The sequence below is a fragment of the Acomys russatus genome, chromosome 8 (genome assembly GCF_903995435.1).
Source record: "Acomys russatus chromosome 8, mAcoRus1.1, whole genome shotgun sequence".
NCBI classification, from domain to species: Eukaryota; Metazoa; Chordata; class Mammalia; order Rodentia; family Muridae; genus Acomys; species Acomys russatus.
In genome coordinates this window covers 68,171,023-68,192,219 of record NC_067144.1, presented here as the reverse complement: position 1 = coordinate 68,192,219, position 21,197 = coordinate 68,171,023, and the positions used below count along the sequence as shown (strand labels likewise).

The 21,197-nt window shown below is 41.5% G+C and overlaps 1 protein-coding gene across 1 annotated transcript; it reads left to right on the top strand.

Annotated features, from left to right (window-relative positions):
* Nucleotides 1–504: 504 nt before the first annotated feature.
* On the top strand, nt 505–1,175 carry LOC127192848 (keratin-associated protein 11-1). Its single transcript, XM_051150197.1, has one exon. It carries the CDS (start codon nt 561–563, stop codon nt 1,110–1,112), a length of 552 nt encoding a protein of 183 aa, XP_051006154.1. The 5' UTR covers nt 505–560; the 3' UTR covers nt 1,113–1,175.
* Nucleotides 1,176–21,197: the final 20,022 nt, after the last annotated feature.

Here is a 21,197-nt window from a genome sequence, read left to right as displayed (position 1 = left end):
CCACGAAGCATTCTGAAGGGGCAACCCCCCATTATTAGAAACCCCGTTAGCTGTGGAAGAGTGGCCGATTAAGTTATGTTTAAAGCATATTAAATGCCAATGACAAACCAGGCAGGGTGTGGGCTTGTAGTCAGTCCTGGCCAGAAGGGGCAGAGTGTGACGATGGGGCAGGACAGGGACGTGTTTGGAGCTGTGGCCGGATGGACGCTCATCGGATGCAAGAGCATCAGTGGGGGATGACATGTAGGAGGCAAAGATGACCCATAGCTTTGAAGCTGTCAACCAGCATTTGTAACCCGGACTAAGTACAATGCAGGAGACTTATGATTTGGTTACCAAACTACTAAATTTCCTTTACGAGGGAGACAGCTTCTCGAGAGACAATTAACTTGTAGATTCACAAGATGTTCTAAGGCAAGGCTGTATGAGCCAAACAAGCCAAGGCAACTAGCATGGGAGCCCCACCCCTGAGCCAGGATATATAAAAAGCCCAGGAGCCCGAAGTAGCACTCACAGTGCAGCTAACTTCAAGAACGCCTTGCAGCCCTCTCTCTGCCGCCATGTCTTTCAACTGCTCTCCAAGAAATTGCTCTTCCAGGCCAGTCGGAGGACGTTATACTGCCCCAGCGGGCCCAGCTGCCACGGCTTCAGCCGGTGACATAGACTGCCTGAGTGGCATATGCTTGCCCAGTTCCTTCCAAACGAGTTCCTGGCTCCTGGACCATTGTCAGGAGTCATGCTGCGAGCCCAGCGTCTGCCAGCCAGCGTGCTACCAGAGAACTTCTTGTGTCTCCACTCCTGCCCAGGTAACTTGCAGTCGACAGACTACCTGCGTCTCTACTCCTTCCTCTACTCCCTGTAGCCGGCCACTCACTTTTGTGTCCGGTGGCTGTCAGCCCTTGGGAGGCGTTTCCAGCTCCTGCCAACCAGTGGGAGGCAGCTCTGCTGTCTGCCAACCAGTGGGAGGCATCTCTGCTGTCTGCCAACCAGTGGGAGGCATCTCTGCCATCAGCCAGCCAGTGGGAGGCATCTCTACTGTCTGCCAACCAACCTGTGGAGTCTCCAGGCCCTACCAGCAGTCCTATGTGTCCGGCTGCCGAAGAACCTGTTGAGCATGTAGGAGCCACTGAGCCCGTTGAATCTCCGGCCCCGCCAGCTGTGTTTCCAGGATCTCCCCATGTACTGCCTGAATACTTCACTGTGTTACTGACTGCCCAATTGCTGGCTACTGGCCATGCAGAAGCTGCCTTTGACACTCTGAAATGTTTCTTACCAGCGCTAAGATAACTTTAAGGTTTGATTTCTGGTAATGTGTGAGCTTTTTGATGCTTCCAGGGGCCTTTAGTACCCTCAGTCCAGTCTGAGGTGTCATGAGGCTTCCAGGGGCCCTGCTGCCATCAGCCTGTGTCTGCACCTTGCTGCTGTATCTCCTGGCTTCTGCTTTTGTGTCTTGGAAAAAAAAAGGGAGCTTGTCGCACTGTGTATTTCTCAATAAACTTGCACTAGTTGGCATTGCAACCATGTGTCTTTATTTGTGAGGGTTTTTTTTTTTTTTTTTTTTTTTTTTGTTATTTGTTAAGCATTCTTCCCTGATCCGGTCCTGAACACAGAGGCCAGGTGTAGTGATTATGTTTCCAGACAAGCCAGAGATCACCTTGCGTTTTCTTGTTCTGAGAATGTGGCGAAGTTAGGGCTGCCCTGAAGCAGTATGGGATTTAACAACTGACTTGGCCTCTATAACTCCCTGAAGACTTGAGGGATCCACAGAATGGCTTCCATGGAGGTGAAAGACAAGCTGGCTAGGAAGGGAGGGACTTCAGAGAGAGGATCTCCCAGTAGAGTTCAGAGCATTTCCTAGTCAAAAGATCATAGTGGCTGGCTGCGGGGGAACATGAAGGTTTTGTAGTTGATTCTAGGCATCAGGGATTACTGCATCCAAAGGACTAACTCTAGTTACACTCTCCCCTTGCTCTCTGGAACAAATCTGTAGTCCCCAACCATGAAGATCCAATGACATTTAGTACATCTGGTAAAAAGTACTTTGCTTTATTTCTTAATATTTTTTCTTTTGTGCACATGTGGAGCTAACAACAGAACCTAGAGCCTTGTGTATGCTGGTCAGACACTGCACCTCTGGGCTACAACACCAGCTTCTGTGTTGGTTTGTTGTTACCCTCAGAACCTCACTTCTTCCTTGCTTTTTTCCTGAAATCCATATGCAGACAGGCCAAGCCATCTGGATGGCAGGGAAGTCCATGTGCCAGCTCTTTGTGCCTTTCATGAAGACCTGAGAACTGCTTTTTGCCCTTGTCATCAGTCATGCCCACAAGCACAGCTCAATATGTTCTCTTCCGAATTGCTCCAACAGATACACAAGTGGACAATCCTTAGATAAAACAGACTTGTGCGGTGCAATTGCGAGGAACAGCAGCTGCCTTTTCTCCTAGCAAGAGCTGCTTTGTTAAGAGTCCATGCATCATTCTCTGCTGTCAGGGCAAAGTGGTTTATTTTTTATTTTTTATTTTACTGATGGCAAATGTATAGATGATTTCTATATAGATGCAATGCTTTCAATTTTTCCCTCTGCTGACTCATCCTCAAATGTCTCTTTTATCAAAGAACTGCTGGATGTGACCCACATTTTTCTTTCACTAAAGCGAGATGTGGCTTTTGCTGTGTGCTCAGCCCATGTCCCGTCTTTTCTTTAAAAGAATTGCCATGACTTTCCAAAACACCCCAGTTTGTCCCAAAATACAGATCACTGGGTGCGCGGAGGAGGCGGCTCTAAACGGCCCTTTCAAAGGCACAGTTGATGTGACTCACATACTGTTTCTCCACTTTACGTATGATTCGGAAAATTTGGAGGCTGATAGACTATTTTAATTTTTTTCAGATTTCTAGGTTCCAATGAATACATGGCTTCTCTTTTTTTGATATATTCATAATAGTGATGAGATAGGTGTGTTCTAGTTTGATATGACAGTGTTTTGCTTTGGCTGTTCGGTGTACTATGAACACCCAGGTAATATTGCAGCAATCTTACAGCGCTTTCGCTGACCTTCATTTCTGTTTGGCGAATTATTATCATGGCTTTGGTATTAGAGCATTTTTGTTTGTACTTGAACTTTGAAAGTTCTTTCCATCCTTTGCCTTATTACATAGTAAATTTAGGTTTGTCTTGGGGAACAGTCTGAAAGGTAGACGTGTGATGATTCTGAGCCCAAGGCCTAGAAGTGCAACGTGTGTCCAACGTTCCATCTCCGCAGGGCAGCGCAGCATTTGCTGGGCTGTGCAGGTTTGCTTGCCTTCTCCGTCCTTGGCTCAGGGAGGAGGAAAGTAAAGTAGTGGGTGTAACCCAGGTCTCAGGGGCCGCCTGTCCTTGGATACAGAAGCTGCCCCAGCACTACCTCTGGGGAATCTGATGGCAGAGAGGTTGGGGGATAGGGCCCAGTTTTTTCCCACTTGTCTTTGGCCTTGACTGTCTAAGTTAGAAGGGTTAGGTCACCTTGCAGTGCCTTCTTGCTTTATAGGCTGCTTCTGCTCAGACTGCCCCGATCCCCACGTTTGACCGAGTTTCCTCTCTTTGATTTTCAGTACATCCACTTACTGAGGCACTAGTGTGCTTGCACGTCTACAAGACTTTATTGCAAGTTTGCGGACATAGAGGTCGTTTACACCCTGCTTATAAAAAAGTGTGATAAAATTTTTATGTGGTAGAACTCACATAGCATGAAAGTCACCATGTTGGATACTTTTAAGTGGCATGCTGTGGCGCCCACCACTCGCATGCTGCTGTGCCACTGACCACTTTGAGATGCTTTTCACCTTCTCACGCTGGTCCACTCTGCCCTTTATCTTCTTTCTTGCCAAATTTAGAACTGAATTTCTCCTACTTCCCTCTCTATTGCCATCTCTCCCCCTTGCCTTTTATTCAACAAATGCTAATGTCATTCTAAGGCTGGCTCTTCAACAGTAAAGAGAAATATGATTCCTGGGCCTTAGGGAGCTTGCTGCTCAGCTTTGTAGAGACATTGCTAAGACTTTATTCTCCTCTGTATTTCCCTCCACAGGCTTCATGGTTTATTTTCGAAGGTTTTATTTGACATTGCGTATACATCCTTTTGAAGATGCTGCATCAGTCAAGGTCTCGGTGACTGGTGACATTATAGATAGGATATGCTTTTCTTATCCGACGCTTGCTTATTTTAAAATTGCAATAATTACCGAAGACATGTGCTACCTCTAGAATATTTGACTTTAAATGTGAGTGACATAAAGTTGTAAGAGTCAAAGGAATGTATTGAGAGTGGGTGGAAGGGCAGGGGTTTCAGAGTGGAGTCTAAAACTCCCCACAGGGCTAACAGGGTTGGGTCTGCTGTTGGACATTAGCCTTGGTAAAAACCCATTTAGTCTCTTTGGATTTTCAGGAAACTTTTGCCTATGTTTAGAAGCTTATAAACATGTTCACCAAAGACTTTATGCTTAGTTTTATGAATCTGGGATTTTTTCTTCCCATCATCCTTGGCTTCAATCTCTGTCATAAAGTGTGTGGTTTTGGGATGAACACCTGATGGGCATTTCCAGAGGGGACTTTTGGTTCCAGGACAGTGTGACGTATTGACTAGGCCTGATTGATGGTGCGCATCTCAAATTACAACCCAGTTATAATTGGGAAGCGTGGCTTATTAGCACGTGTGCAGCTATTTAAAGCAAGTGGTTGTATGCTTTCTTATAGGAATAAATGATAGGGATAGTGAGATTGATTAAGAATTCTGTTAGTGACGGTGCTGGCATGGGTTAAGAAATACAGATGATTGCTCTGATCTAGGGGAGGAGTTATCTACCGCTGTGCAGACTTTGTAGTTGCTGTCCTCCAAATGGATTGGCCATTGGGATTCTTTCAAGAATGTGACTTTATCATTTGGATAGGAAACTCTATGCTATTTTTTTCTATTAAGCACTTGTAGTATCTATCTATCCATCTATCTATCTATCTATCTATCTATCTATCTATCTATCTATCTATCTCTCTCTATGGCTTTGCATACACATGTCTGTGCATGTGTGTGCCACAGTGTATGTGTAGAGGTATAAGGATAGCTTGTAGCACCATCTTTCTCCTTCCACCATGTGAGTTCCAGCAATGGAACTCAGGCTGTCAGGCTTGGAGGCAAGTGCCTTGACCTACTGAGCCATCTCACTGGTGCTCATTAGGCATTTTTAACGGATGTACATTTTGGCGTCCTGTAATTCTAGAACTCCAGGGGCCACTGCAGGTTGATAGTGCATTTGAAGCCAGCCTGGGCTGCACAGAATTGTTCTTTCTTAATACACCAAAAGCTCATATGAACAGTCAAACAAGGCGTTAAAGTCTGTAAGAGCTGGGCAGTAATGTAGAAACTGCACAGCGACAGAGAAGACAGTTTCACTCTAAGGAAATATTGGAGAGATGGCTCAGAGGTTAAGAGCACTGTCTGTTCTTTTAAAGGTCCTGAGTTCAATTCTCAGCAACCACATGGTGGCTCACGATGATCTGTAATGAGATCTGGTGTACATGTAGGCAAAACACTGTATGTATAATAAGTAAATAAATCTAAAAAAAAAAAAAAAAAGAAAGAAAGAAAAGAAATATTCTTTAATACTTACCAGACCAGTCTGTCTTCTTTTGGCTCATGGTGCCAATCACTGCCTGTTAAGTTGTCTCTCACTGTCATGACATATATGTAATAAAGCAACAAGAGCTGTTCCACCTTCCCCAGTGGCAGCAGTGGTTCTTTCAAACCTTTGGCTTTGCACTTCTTCTACCCATCCTTGGTAGAGTTCCCCATACTCCTCCATGATCATACACTGGTCGTTATGACCTCAGTGTTGCTCTTTCTTCCTCACCCTCTCTTCACACACCACCAGAAGTATCTAGGTTGGTTTACTGCAGCTGCCTTGGCAAAAGGCATCCCCCAAACTGGGTAGCGGTTTAAATAATGGCTTCCTTAAGCATCCTTCTTCCCGTTGTTAACAATGGATAGGGACGCAAAGCCTACTCACAACTGAAGGGAATTTCTCCTAGTGCTTGCTTACCCCAGAGACAGAAGTCATAATTGCAAATCCCGGGATTAAGAGATGTACTGGTTTTCAAATGGGTTTATTAAAATGAAGACAGAACTGAAGCTTTTCCCCAGATGTGAATCCACAGACTTGTCTTCTTATCCCTGCGTGAGATTCTGGGATGAGACTGGAAAACGTTTCATTTATGAAATAAAGTCTCCAAGTGGTATGCGAAGCACATATAATCCTTTTAAAATCAAGGATTCGGGGCAAGGGACAATTTTATTTGATAAAAGACACAGGACTCGGAGGCAGAAGGGCTTGTTTTGAATTCAGTTCAACCACACCGACAATAAGAGAGATAGGTCCTTTGATCTCTCCAAATCCCTGGCCACTTCTAGGTAAACCAGGGATGGGGATGTTAATGCCATATTCAAGTACTAGCCAAGGTGAGGCTCACTGTTGCCAAAGATAAACTCTGCAGTCTTGAGGGCTTAGCACAGCAGAGATTTATTTTCAGCATATCCAAATTGTACAGCTGCTTTCCTGCTTAGTGGGCGAGTAGCCCTTTCTGATCTTCCACACGAGGTTTCCGGGTTGTTGCAGGAGGTCAAGGGAAGATGCGCTCTGCCTTTTCACACTGTATGGGCATTGTGACACAAGAAGTGACACTTCCAGTCATTAGGTCCTGCCTATGAGGGGGGAGTTGGGGTCACATAGCCTAGGTGTGAGCAAAGGAAGAGGAGAGAATGGGTTCGTGGATGGCTGATCTGTGCTGGCCACCCTGCGTCCTGTGATTGGAGGACTGGAGGAATATTTGGGAAAGCTTGAACTGTATCAGCCTGAAAGGCCCTGCTTTTCGTTGTCCACCAAAGGAAACCTGTTTTAGGAAACAGAATTCCAGGAAGAATCCATCTGTGCACTCAGGAACTGATAGTGTTGTTTAAAGGAATATTGGCCTAGGGCAATATTTTTATATATAATAAAAGTCAGGACGTAAGTCATTAGTCAGCGGTTTTCACTTAACGACAGCCAATTCTGGCAATGGCTGTAGTGATTGGAAGGAATTCAGATAGTTCTGACTTGAAATAGAAATAAAAGGTAATGGGCACAGGTACACAGCTATTTGCATTTTCTTCTGCTACACATAAGGTACATAATTGTGTTTCAAATTATCTCTCCTGGCCTCTATTTTTATGGCATGTAACCTCATATTTTAAGGCATTATCAAGGCCGAAGCCTTACAGTTAACTTAACAGATCGCACTTAATGGATCAGGAAATAGAAGGGCAGTGAGTCACTTCTCAAGTAAAATCCAGTTATAGGAGGAAGTGACCTCTAATATGGAGGCATCACTGTGGCGAGTCACTGGCTCCATTGTCCCTCCTGTTTCCCGACAAGTAGGATGTGATGTCTGCTTACCATTACTAGGAGATTCTGTACTCTGACAGGGGCTTCTATATGACATCATTTCCTGAAGTTCAGATGTGAGGAGAGCTCTCCACTGACATTTGGCATATACTCCTGATAGCTGCTGCCCTGTGCTTGAAGTGACCCAACACCCTAAGGTAGATGGTGACTCACAGTGAGGCTGAGCCGCCATACAAACTAGTGCCTGTGGACAGGTGCTCTGCTCTAGTTGAAGACTCTAGTCCTTTTGTCATCTTAGCACATCCTCACAAGATCTCTCTCTCTCTCTCTCTCTCTCTCTCTCTCTCTCTCTCTCTCTCTCTCTCTCTCTCTCCCTCTCTCTCTCTGTCTCTCCCTCTCTCCCTCCCACGTCACATTCTCACTGTTGAAGGTTTAGTCTTGGAATATGTCTCTAAGTGTCGGTATACCCTGCTTGGAATAAGCATTTGGGACATATTTTGTTGCATATCAAAACCCACATGTAACTGGGGCCCTGTATTTTAGAAGTCTTGCTTGGTGTGAAGCCAACGGTGGCATAGAAAAGAAAGTTCCGAAGAGCAGATCCTTAGGACTCATAGCCAGTTAACCTGACATGATTTGCTCCTTTATTTTCATTTTTCATGTCTTAACACTACTATTATGGACTAGTAATCCCCACTAGGGGATACATCACCTAGTCATGTGCATCTTGTGCGTGCCCACGTGTGTGTGTGTGTGTGTGTGTGTGTGTGTGTGTGTGTGTGTGTGTGTGTGTGTGTGTATGGGGCAGTTTTGTTGGGGAAAACAGTCTGTGAAAAGACATTTTTTAACATTAATTTTTCTTTATCCTTAAGATTTTCCTATCTTAAGGATACAATAAAAATGATTGTATCCCATTTCCTGCACCACACATTCTAGTTTCTTCTACCTCAAACTCACTGACAAGTTTCTCTCAACAGAGCACCCTCTAACTTCATGTTCCTTTAATATGTTTAAATTTTTCATAGCTCACCAAGTCCAGTTAGTGATGTCTATGTGTGCATGGCTGTGGACCTAGCTACCTAGAACATGCCAAATCTGCCACTTTAGTAAAGATTGGAAAAGCTGGGCATGGTGGCACATACCTTTAATCCCAGTACTAGGGAGACATTGGCAGGCAGGCAGATCTCTGTGAGTTCAAGTCCAGCCTTGTCTACAAAGTGAACTTTAGGACAGCCAGAGAGAAACCCTGTCTCAAAAAAAAAAAAAAAAGTCAATCAGATGTCAGCCCAGAAAAGAAGTGTTGTTCTATCTCTAGTTTGAGATAAGGATGAGGAGAATAGGTGGGTAAGTCATGTGATTCTTAAGAGACAAGATAGAAATGTCACGATTCCTACAGGACCCAGTATAGAGCAATCTCCATGAATCATTAAGTCATTTCATTATATGTATTCTGTGCCATGATGAGTCACAGAGGCTGGGAGTTCAGACTCTGATTTGAGATTAAGACCTCCAAGCTCCAGGGTCCCCATATGTGCTTCATAGGAGCAGCATTCAGAGCCATCCTTCATGGCTGTCCATATCTCTGGTGCTATAACAATTGAAAATGAAAGTTACCTTATGAAGGAATGCAGCTGACCAAGCTTTGTAATGTTCTGACAAGAAGCTCGGATTTCTCACGGTGATTTGTGACCCTTTGACTTTTAGACTGGTTTGTGTGTGGCCTTTTTTTTTTTTTGTTTTGTTTATTGTTTTCCTCTTTGGAGAATGTATTTCTGAGTAGATGCTATCAAGTGAATGATGTCTCAAGGTGCTGACTGGTCTGTTCAGGCTCACGGCGAAATTGATGGTTTAGAATTAAATTAAACCTTCCCCCTGACACCTCCCTTCTTTAATCTTTTAACAGAAGGTTCCACTTTTTCATTTTCTCTTAACTTTGCATACCTGCCCTGAGAAGTCGCATTGGATTACCTCAGAAGACATATCGAAAAGAGCTTTTGGAAACTCTGAGGTGGCTTGACACATTGGAAACCAGCGGGACACTCAGATGACTTTGCAGCATATTAATTGCTCGGTGAATTTTTCATTCAAAGAGTAGTTATTGAGAATCTGATAGTATCTGGCCTTTTCCCTCTTCTGAAGAGTCTAATAGAGTGGAAAAGCTGCCATGAAAATAACCTGGCAGCACTCCAGAGATGCTGACATGGTCATAAACTTATGGAGAGAACTGGGTCCATGGAGTGTGCGGGATCTCCCCCGCCCATAAGTCATACGGGAGGGGTTCTCAAGGAAATGGAACAGGACCTGGGTAAGATGATGTACACCTGAAATTCCAGCATCTAGGAATGACAAAGCTCAAATACATTGTAAGATTCTATTTTGGTAAAAGGAAGAAAATGAACAAGAACCCACAAGGTTCTGTTGGTGGGGTGGGGGCTGCGGGGGGAGGAGAGTAGTGCTGTTGTAAAGATTAGGAGACAAAAGATGCATCGTTCCCTTGGACTAAATATTTAGCTCCAAACTCTAGAGGCATGACAGTGTGTGCTCAGAAAACAGTGAACTCCAGCATGGCTCTGAAAGCATTATTTTGGGTGGCTGCTAGGGAAGGAAGAATACACAGAGATACATAGGTGATTTGGCTAAGGTGAATAGAAGGTTTTTTTTTTCTATTTATTTTTTATTTTTCTATCTCAACTTCAAAAAAAAAATTAGTTAAAGTATAACTGCATAATTCCTCCTTCTACCTGTTTTCTTTCCAACCCTTTCCATGCCCTTCTACTCTCTCTCACATTCTTGTCTTCTTTTTCTTTGGTTACTGGTAGAGACATAGGGGAACCACTGTATGATATAGGCTACTGCGTCCATTTTGTGTTGCCTGTATGTATGATTCTTAGGGATGACCACTTGGGATGTGACAGTCATTTAGGGGGCTCATCCTTGGGGAGACTGATTCTCCCTTTCTCAGCAGTCTTTGTCACTTTTCATCTTGGGGTAGGACCCTGTGAGATTCTCCCACTTGTATTAGCATGCCAACTGGTGCTGTCATTGTTAGGTCCAGTTAGGCAGCCATATTGTTGAGATTCCATGCATGTGTCTTCCTTATCGTGTGTGGAAGACATCCTCTGGCTGCAGGCTTCCTGATCCTCTGGCCTCCCCTGAGCCTTAGGTACAAAGGCTATGTCGTGGGTGTCTCCATTGAGACGGAACACAGTCTTTCAGTTATTCTCTGCATTTTGTCCAGCTGTAACGTAAAGGTCTCTTTCTGTAATGGTCTCTGCAGCAAAAGACGCTTCTGCGATGAGAGCTGCGAGCTTCACTTCTCTGTGCATATCAGGGTCACTATTAGAGTGCAATTAGAAATGACACTGGTTTGGAGTACAGAATCCATGACTTTTTAATAATAGCTCTCATACTGTACCGCAGATCACGTATGCACGTGGTTTACAAGAGGAACATAAGTTGAAAGGCTATAACTGATTGAAAAAAGGTTCAGAAATGCCATAAGAGACACGTACTAATGAGATAGGGGGCCCGGAACCAATCTCAGGGAAGAGCTGTGGCTGTTAGGCCACAGTAGAGTCCAACTTGAGAGTGAAGATGTGGCCAGCTACAGAGAAAATCAGACCTGGTTATGCAGCAGGAAATGGAGGACTTCAGGACAGACAGATTATTGCCAGGTAGAACCCCCAGGCAGCTGCAAGTCCTCAGCCTTTTAGTTCTTCATCTACACTGTGTGCCAAGTTGGTGCAGCCACACCATTGCAGTGTTAGCTGTCCATCACTCCATGGCATTTGGACATGAGAACAGCATTCTTTCCAAGGTCTGGCTTGTCTGGTGAGTTCTTCTACCTGGTTTTCCAGGTATACCATTTTAACATGTCCATATGCTCCTACTTTCTCAGTTCACACTGTTGAAGTTACAGGGTGGCAGCCTTTCTACCCTCAGGAGCAAAACATGTATCAATGTGTCCGGCATGGGAGCTGCAGGACAGAGGATGGTATTTGCGGCTTCACCCAGGATCTCAATCATCCTTCACCTTCAAAATGGAGTCAAGAGCTGGAGTCTCAGAGGGCAAAGCCTGGAAACCACTCTTTTATAAAACACAGGGTGTATTAGAGCAGTGCGTAGCCTCAATGTCAAGAATCCATTCAGAATATCCTGGCTGCTTCATAATCCATTTAATCTTTTAATTAAAGAATAAAGAGTGATGGGAGGATTTTAAGAAGCTTTTTGCTGTTCACCAGAGATACAGAAATAATTGAGCCTCAAAGAAGGCTTTGGGATTCCTGTCCTAGAAGACTAAGTAGATACTGATGTTTTGTCAAGACAGAGAACACAGGAGGAGCATGATTTTAGCTGTTGTCTTCGAGGCATCTGGTGATCCTACAGTTGGGTGTGATCATGTCCCTTCTGTGTATTCATATGTAGTTGCCATGTTACTCTGACACGGGTTTTACTGTAGGCAAAGGTGGACGTTTGGTTAAACTCATCAAGATTTGCATGCAAACTGTCTTAAGAACAAGTTCTATTTTTCACTGGACTTCAATATCCACAGTCCCAGCCCTTCACCCAATGAATACTCAAATCTACAGATGCTCTCGTCTTCTATATGGCATGGCATAGTATTTACACAAAACTTACACATCGTCTCTCACTTCCTTTAGATACCACTAGCTTTTAAAACAATATTTAATAAAGTATAAACTCTGTATGCATAGGTGTTATATTAGTCATGAAATACATGGATTGTATACATTTATGAGGTACAAGGTAATGTTTTGGAGTATCTGCACTTAGTCTTACTTGGAATAAACATTTTTTTTGAAGCCCGAGGACAATTTTATTAGAGTTTAAAAGAAAAGCACTCCAGGGCAGGTGAGCTATAAATCTCAGCAGCTCCTCAGGGGAAGAAAATAGATGGAAAGAAAAAAAATAGCCCAGCTGTTTAGGTCAGCATGGAGGTCAGACATATGGGACACAAACAGCCATATGGTAGGGAGCAGAGTTTAGAGAAAGAGCCAGGAATGCCCCAGTATCAGAAAAACAGCACTTAGGTTCTGTCCAGAATTAAAATTGCACCTTTCTGCTGAAAACACCCCAAGCTTTCTCCTTCAGCTGAGAGTCAAACTTTTTAATGAGGAAAAGATGACATCTGTGTCTGGGAAGAAAATGACATTAAAAGGAAGTGGTCCTCTTCCATCCCATCTCTCTATTCCAACACACAGACTTGTTCTTGCACTCTGAAGGCCCCGAGAGCTTTCTTGGAGCTTTGGGTTTATGAACTTGCTTTACTTATGGGAGAAAAATGAGCACACCGAGAATAAATTGGAATGTAGGTGAGTAGATGGGCATGTTTTTCTGTGGGCACCTTTCTGCCTCCTGAGGCCTACAGCTTTCTGGCACTGTGAGCGATAAAGAATGGCTATTGTGTCTCCGCCTCTGTACTTTGTTCTAAAATTGATATCTGCTGAAGAACTTGCAAGCACCAATCTCCGCACTCTTGCTAATCTGTCTTTAAATTTATATTCCTGTAATATTATTCCATAACATTCCCTGCGTTGTACTAAGGGTCCAGATGTTATTCACACAGTACATAGTTTGCATAACATTGGAAAGTAAAGCTGCTTTTTAAAATTTTTTTTTTTTTTAAATGCCAACATTTTTCCTCATTCCTTTCCATTTTGTGGGTTCCTAGCTCCTGCGCACAGTGCCGTGTTTCTTGATAACAGCACTGGCTTCCATTTGGTTGATGCAGTTGTCACACATTATTATTTATTTGCTGTCTCATGTGGTGTATCTAATGATGGCCACTTTCTCAGAGAAAGGCATTTCCTTTCAAGCCCTCACAGGCGCTATTGCACAGAGGCAGGGCAACAAAACTATCAGAACATCGCCATACGAGAACTGGTTCTCTGAAGCAAGGGGATAAACAACTCCAAGTTATCCTGAATATACATGCCTTAAGTGTGGAGTGAAATATGGAATTTAGAAACTTTATTTTTCCTCCTAGAGTAAGTTGCAAGACGAGAGGCCTGTTAAATACGTTCTCTAGAAGTTTGCACTAAGACTTACCTATATACTCAATTTTATTCAAATGGTTTTGTTAAAAAGTAGTTTTTATCTGGTAGCCATTTAATGTTTTCATATATATATATATTATTGATTTATTCATATTACATCTCAATTGTTATCCCATCCCTTGTATCCTCCCATTCCTCCCTCCCTCCCATTTTCCCCTTACTCCCCTCCCCTATGACTGTGACTGAGGGGGACCTCCTCCCCCTGTACATGCTCATAGGGTATCAAGTCTCTTCTTGGTAGCCTGCTATCCTTCCTCTGAGTGATACCAGGCCTCTCCATCAAGGGGACATGGTCAAATATGGTGCACCAGAGTTCATGTGAAAGTCAGACCCCACTCTCCACTCAACTGTGGAGAATGTCCTGTCCATTGGCTAGATCTGGGTAGGGGTTCGAAGTTTACTGTATTGTCCTTGGCTGGTGCCATAGTTTGAGCAGGACCCCTGGGCCCAGATCTGCCTGTCATAATGTTCTTCTTGTAGGTTTCTAGGACCCTCTGGATCCTTCTATTTATTTACCCATTCTCCCATGCTTCTCTCATCTAGAGTCCCAATAGGATGTCCTCCCCTCTGTCCCACTTTCCTGATAAGTGAAGACATTCATGGGACATGCCCCTTGGACTAGTGTCCAGATATAAGTGAGTATATACCATTTGACTCTTTCTCCTTCTGGGTTAACTCACTCATGATCATTTCTAGTTCAATCCATTTGTCCACAAATTTTGGGAATTCCTTGTTTTTAATAGCTGAGTAGTATTCCATAGTGTAAATGTACCACAGTTTCTTTATCCACTCTTCTACTGAGGGACACTTAGGCTGTTTCCATGTTCTGGCTATTATGAATAAGGCTGCTATGAACATGGTTGAGCAAATGTTCTTGTTGTGTGCTGGAGCATCTTCTGGGTATATTCCAAGAAGTGGAATCACTGGGTCTTGAGGAAGCCCTATTCCCAATTTTCTGATATAGTGCCAGATAGATTTCCATAGTAGCTGTTAATGTTTTCTTATCTTCAATATGTTTAAATATTCATATTTTAAATGTCGAATAATAAATATGCTTGTATATGTTACTGGCTAATAAAAGTGACTTTTTGAATTTTGGAGTTCAGTCACCCTCTGACTGTCAAGATGTAACAGATCTACCTGCCTTTGCCTCCCCGAGTGCTGGGATTACAGATGTGTGCAATTGCACCTGGCTGATATAACAGCTCCTTATAGTTTCTTTTAATATATGCATTCTTTGTCATTAAAGTGTTATACCTAAGCTCATATAAGTACCATATATTTAGGTGATCTAAATATGGGTAAGTAAGTATGTGTCTAATTTTAAGTCTCTCTATATATTTCGTTTTCTTATATTTCATGTATTTGATGCAAAGCTAAGGTTAGCAGTTGTTGGTGCCTCTGTGTGTGTAAAAATATAGAATCACTAAATGCAAGTGCTTAGAAAATAATGACAAATAAATAGATAATTAGAAAGAAACAATAGTTTTCACTAATATGGATATAATTAATATTCACATAAAATTAAAAATAGGAAATTACACAAGAAATATGACTTTTATTTTTTGATAATTGAGTACTGTATTTACAGCATTCACATTCTCCTCACCTCCTCCAGTGTCATTTATTTCCTTTTGAACTCATGATCTCTTGAATTGTTTACACACACACACACACACACACACACACACACACACACCAACAAAGATGAGCCCATTTTGTGTTGCTCATATTTATGTTTATATGTGTGTGTGTGTGAGCGCACATGAGCATGCAAACTTGTGTTTAGGGGAGACTACTTGGGATTGTGTAACCTATCAGGGGTATCATCACTGGAGAAATATGATCCATCTTCTCTCAGCAACTGGTGATTGTTTATAGCTCTTCATCTAAGGGTGGAGCCTTGTGGAAAGTTCTCCATCCTTAGTTTATCATGACTCAAAAGAATTTCCTTTCTGTTCACTGTCACTTTGCATATTGTGACTCCTTTTCACCCCCATGATGAAATGCTGTGTGAAGTTTGCCAGAGGTAGAAGCTGAAGAATGGGTTATTTTTTATGACAGTCCTTGAAGTGATGTTTCAGGTTCAGCGTGTGCTTTGTGTGAGTTGATGGTTGAAGAGAAGTGTGCGCACGGGTGAAGGAGACTTGTCCAAGTGGAAGTGTCCCTCTTCTAATCACGTGAGAGCCACACTGAGTCTGCAACTAGGGTCAAGGGGAGTTTGTAGATTTTTTTACTGACATGCCTCAACAGGAACATTTCACAAGTTGAGCATTCTGAATCTAAGCATTCAACATTCCAAACCGTCCCAAGTCCAAGATTTTTTTTTTTTTTTTTTTTTTTTTTGTAACTAACATGATAGCACAAGCAGGAAACTCTGTTCCTGACATCCCTGACTATTTTTATTTCCTGTGCATCATCTACCACATCACCCCAGGCTGTGGGTTTTGAGCTAGCATATATATTGATCAAACATATGTCAGTGCATTTTTGGGTTTAAACGGAAGAAAACTTAAAGGTAGCTAAATTTTCCAGAGTAGCAGAAAATGCTAGAATCCAAAGAAGGGCAAAACAAGGTGTCATAGATCTTTTTCTTGGAGAGTGGAAGCTTAGTGAGAGATCCCAATGAGTCCTTAAGGAGCTAGGAGTAGAGATGATCTCAATTTCTTCATAGAACCCTCAAATGCTAAAACTACAATGAGCATTCAAACTATCTAAGACTATTTTAGGTAGGAAAGAGGATGCCTTTATTTATTTTTATTTTTATAAAGATTTATTCATATATGTATTTGTATATTTATTTTCAGGTGCATGTGTGTGTGTGTGTGTGTGTGTGTGTGTGTGTGTGAATCCTGTGTATATGCAAATATGTAGGTCAGAAGAGGGCGCTACGTCTCTTGAAGCTGGTGTTAGAACCCTTTAAAAAAAACCCAGATTATCACCAGGGTACTATAATCTGAGCTCTCGTCCTCATGATTGAGCACAAACACTCTTAACTGCTGAGCCCTCTTTCCAGCACCCAGAGCATGTCCTTAATAAACACAAGTGTGGGTACAGATCACACAAAAAGTAAAGCAAGCTCAAGAGAAAAGTATGTGTAACATTCCACTTAGACAACACTGAAGACTGAGTTGGTTCTACATCATGCTTCTTAATGTTTTTGTTAACATTCTCACCAATGGGATTGGCAGTCTGACCACCATACTGTTGGATGTTCCTACTCTTCAACTCCTGTTCCTAGAGGGGTGTAGTAGTTTGTGCTCCTGATGGGGAAAAAAATCAATCTATCTTTATATGTTATGAATTTAATTTTAAAAAGAAGATCTCAAGGTAATATCAAGAGACAACTGACTGGAGTCTACGTCCTATTATGACAAAGGTATGACAAGGAAGAAAGGCAGTAGCTTACTCAGGTATTTTTATCATTCATACGTGATCTTGGCACTTGGAAGGAAGAGGCAGGAGGACATCTATGAGTTCAAGACAAGCAAGTTCCAAGCAAGGCCAGTCAGCAGTATAGCAAGACTCCATATGAACAAAACCAACCAACCAAACAAGTAAATAGAGCTGTCCAGTGTAATGTGGGAGGCAGTGAAATGCAGTGGATGTGACAGACACATTGGAGGATGTGGGAACACATGATGGCTTTATAAAGAAAGGAGTGAGCACTTAGCAGTTAGCAGCTCCTAGGCATTTATAGTCAAAATTTCAAAAAATAAGTAAAAGGCAGAGAAATAACTCTAAAAATAACAGTGTTACAGCACACACAAGGGAGTCCTCATAATACTGGCAGTAAACTTCACAGTAGAAATCCTACAGGACTCAAGAGAATGAGATGGCATGCTCAAAGTCTGGAAGAAAATAAAATTGGTAACCCAGACTCCTGTCCCTGGATAAGATACCATTAAGAAGTGAAAGAGGAAATAAAGATCTTTTTTAAATGCTTAAATAAAGCAAAAAGTAAGAAATTTATCAGCAGCAGACCCACCCTACAAGACATGCTTGAGGGAGTCCTACACCAGATGTGAAAGGATAATATTGAAAAGAATCATCCTGAAGATGTATGAAAGTCCAAAACTCACCAATAGGGCAAACTCACAAGAGAGAAAGAAGGCCAAATCAAAAAGATAGTCAACAGTGAGGGACAAAGGAATAAAGGATACACAGAATAATCAGAAAAAAATAATAAATGGTGACTACTTATCAATAATAACTTTTAATCTAATGTGACTAAATTTCAAAGTTAAAAGACATACATCTGCTGAATAAACTAAAATAAAGTAGACCTAGTTTTGTGATACCTGCAAGAAAGTCACTCACCTAACACACACACACACACCTCCATCTATCTATCTATCTATCTATCTATCTATCTATCTATCTATCTATCTACCGAACCAGAAAATCATTAGCATACAAACAAAAACCCAAAGTAATCAATAACTACTATAAATTTGATAAAAATCATTAAAAAGACAGAATGCAACAATTTGCAACAATATCGAAGGACCTGGAAACAATCCTGTAAAAATGGAACAAATCAGACATCCTCAAAAAAACACCATGTATTCTCATTTCAATGAAGAAGTTAAATTGGTCTCAAGGAAATGGGTAGTGTACTAGTGGTTGTGAGAGTCTTGCAAGGGTGTTCCAGAGGGAGATAGTTAATGTGTTCCAGGGTGTAGCTAGGGTAGGAGAGATAATTTCTAATATAAAGAGAGATAATTATGATGGACAATAATTAATTAATCACATCAAAAATCTATTGCAGAGCATTGCAGTTGTTCCAGAGTGAATTCATGTGTGTCTGGAGTGACAGTAACACCCATTACCCAGATCGGGGCATCACATATTACATACATGGATGAAAATGTCCCGGTGCTTGTATATATACACACATGGGTTGTCATGATTGTTTCACAGAACAGGAAAGGCATTTCTATACTTAAACATTTCATTTATTATCATTGTTTCTAAACACCGGAAAGGAACATAATTGCTTATATTCAAGAGTTATCACTCACCAATGGCAGAAATAAAACATCCGCAGAGCTTGCACTAGATCTGTGTTTTCCTAAAAAATAGTCTGTAAGTTTCATTTTTCCTGGAAAATACTTTGCTTATTGTAGACCCTGGCCAAATAGGTTTTTTTTTTTTTTTTGAGAAATTTAAAGCAGTGGAATGGCAATGTCCATTTTTCTGATATGTAAAATTAGTTCATAAATTTTCCTTATTGAGACACTTCATTTTCCACTCTCATGGGGGTGTATAAGAAATTCAAGGAGACATCAGATGAGTTAAATATTGTCAAATGTTGCAGATATTTATTCCATCTCATTTTGTCCTTTCAAGATAATTATGCTTTCATGTAATCAAATCAGAATTGGCTTTTAAGACATTTCAGCTGATGTTTATCTTATTAAAAGTCTCTCATGTTATTTTCCTTTATTTTCTAAGCTTTTTAAGTTTTGAAAATTTTTATTTTTCTTCCAGTCAATGAATAACTCAACAGCTTATAATCTAAACTGATGCCTTTTTCTTCACTCAAAATGCAAACTAATTATCTCACCAGCATTTATTCAGTAATACTTTTTTCTTTGTGCATTAGCAATCTCACATTTGTTATATATCAAACTCAGAAATATATGACAATGTATATGTATTTTAACATATAAAATTCCTTTCAATGTCTTATTTGATTTCCATCACTCAAACATAATCACAATTTAAAAGTAAAGATTTTTAACATAATTAACACATAAACTACATAGAGTGACTTTAGACTTACAGTAAAAGTCCCATCTCTCCCTCATTCCCAGGCTTTTTCTTCCAGGAGCTCTGTCTCTACTGTAGTTTAGTTTATTGTGAGTTGCAGTTAGATCTCTAAGCGATGGGCTATTCCTCCACTTTTATGTACTATTGTCTGTTGACTCTTTGCTTTGATAATAAGAATTTGGCCTCTTATTGACCCCATCAACAGAGTTCCCATTTTATGATCCTCCTATGTCCTCCTTTTCAGTGTATTCCACTGGTGTGCCTCACCCTAACTGGCAAAATTGTATTTTGTTATTAATTATTTAATTCATATGTTTAATTAGTATTTGTTATTAAGACTACACACATGTTTTGAAGAGTCAAGTACTAAACTAGACCACACGGTCTTAACTATATTTTGTCCCATTTTATAATATTCTACTTTTCTCACATGCTTTGCCTTGATCATATCTTGTTTATTGTTTCCCTCTTTATGAGAAATGCCCCTGGCTTCCAGTCACTTTCCTCTTTTCTGCTTTCTAAATTCCCCCCAAACTAAACTGGTTTAATTTTTCTTTATTTTCAGCTGCCACTCCAGACTCCACTCCAGTACTCTCTGGGTTGAGCTTATAGTTTGATTGATCGCACATCACCATCTCTTTTGTTCAATATATTCTTTAGTTGGAACAATTCTCAGAGTAATCCCTATGGATGTACAGGGCGTAAAACTTGACCTTTCAGGCACATGTACCTCCTGTGTCTCATACCTGGATGGAGATATGGAACTGATTCTAAGTAATTCTGAATCACAATGCAGACAGTTTGTCCACCTCCACCCCTCAGTTTTTGGAGGCAATGTTGACTCATTTCAGTTATCAGACAAGGTCTTTCTCTTTCTAAGTGTTTATTTTTCCTTCTTTCCTGGAAGCACCTAGGCACCCTTTTAATCACTGAAACAAAATTCAACAGTGTGTACATAGGAGTTTCAATTCTATAACAGGGATGAAAGATGACTGACGTTTTGTTATTGAGGGGAGAAATCCATATCCTCTGTATTTGATTGAAACTGGACTGTGACTTCTCATCAGTTTATAAACTGATTGTAGTGGAGGGATTGTAGGTTTATGTGGCCAACTGTTAGGAGGGTTACGTAGCAATAGATCATTGAAACACCAGATTGACACTTTTCTAATTCACTGTTCATAACATTTGATGGGTGGGTTAGGTCAGAATATTCTGGAATTGTCTCTAACATGTCTTATTTCCTCCCCTCTATTTTTGAGAAATTCTTTTATGTCTTTGATAAACCGTTATCACATTATGACCTATTTATGATAACAAGTTACTTTGAATGGTCCTGGGTTTCTCTTCTGTCATGCATAATTTCTTTCACAGGTGTGATGCTTTTCTATTTTGTTTTAGCATGTGAAAAACACCTTCCCTTTTCTTTCTAACTTTGTTGTCTTCAAGTTGCTCTGAGAGGTTTTAGTTGGCCAGGGCTGTGCTAACATAGTAAAGTACCACAGGCTGTGAGATTTTTATCAAGAATAATTTATTTCTCATACTTTGGGATGCTGGAAAGTCCCTGATCAAGGCAGGGACTTAATGTCTGGTGAGGGCTCGCTTCTTAGGCCACCAATGGGGCTTTCTCAACGAGCTCTCACACTGTGAAGGTGGTGATTGTATTCTCTGTGGCCTTTTGTCTTACTCAGTGTTCTAGTGCTGTGGAGAGACACCATGACCGAGGCAACTCTTGTAAAAGAAAGTCTTTAACTGGGCCTTGTGTGCAGTATTTAGTGCGTTATCCTCACGGCAGGGAGCGTGGCAGCACACAGGCAGACATGGTACTGGCGAAGTAGCCGAGAGTTCTACATCTGGGGCCACAGGTAGCAGGAAGAGAGTGAGACTGTGGGCTTGACACAGGCTTTTGAAACCTCAAAGCCCGCCCCCAGT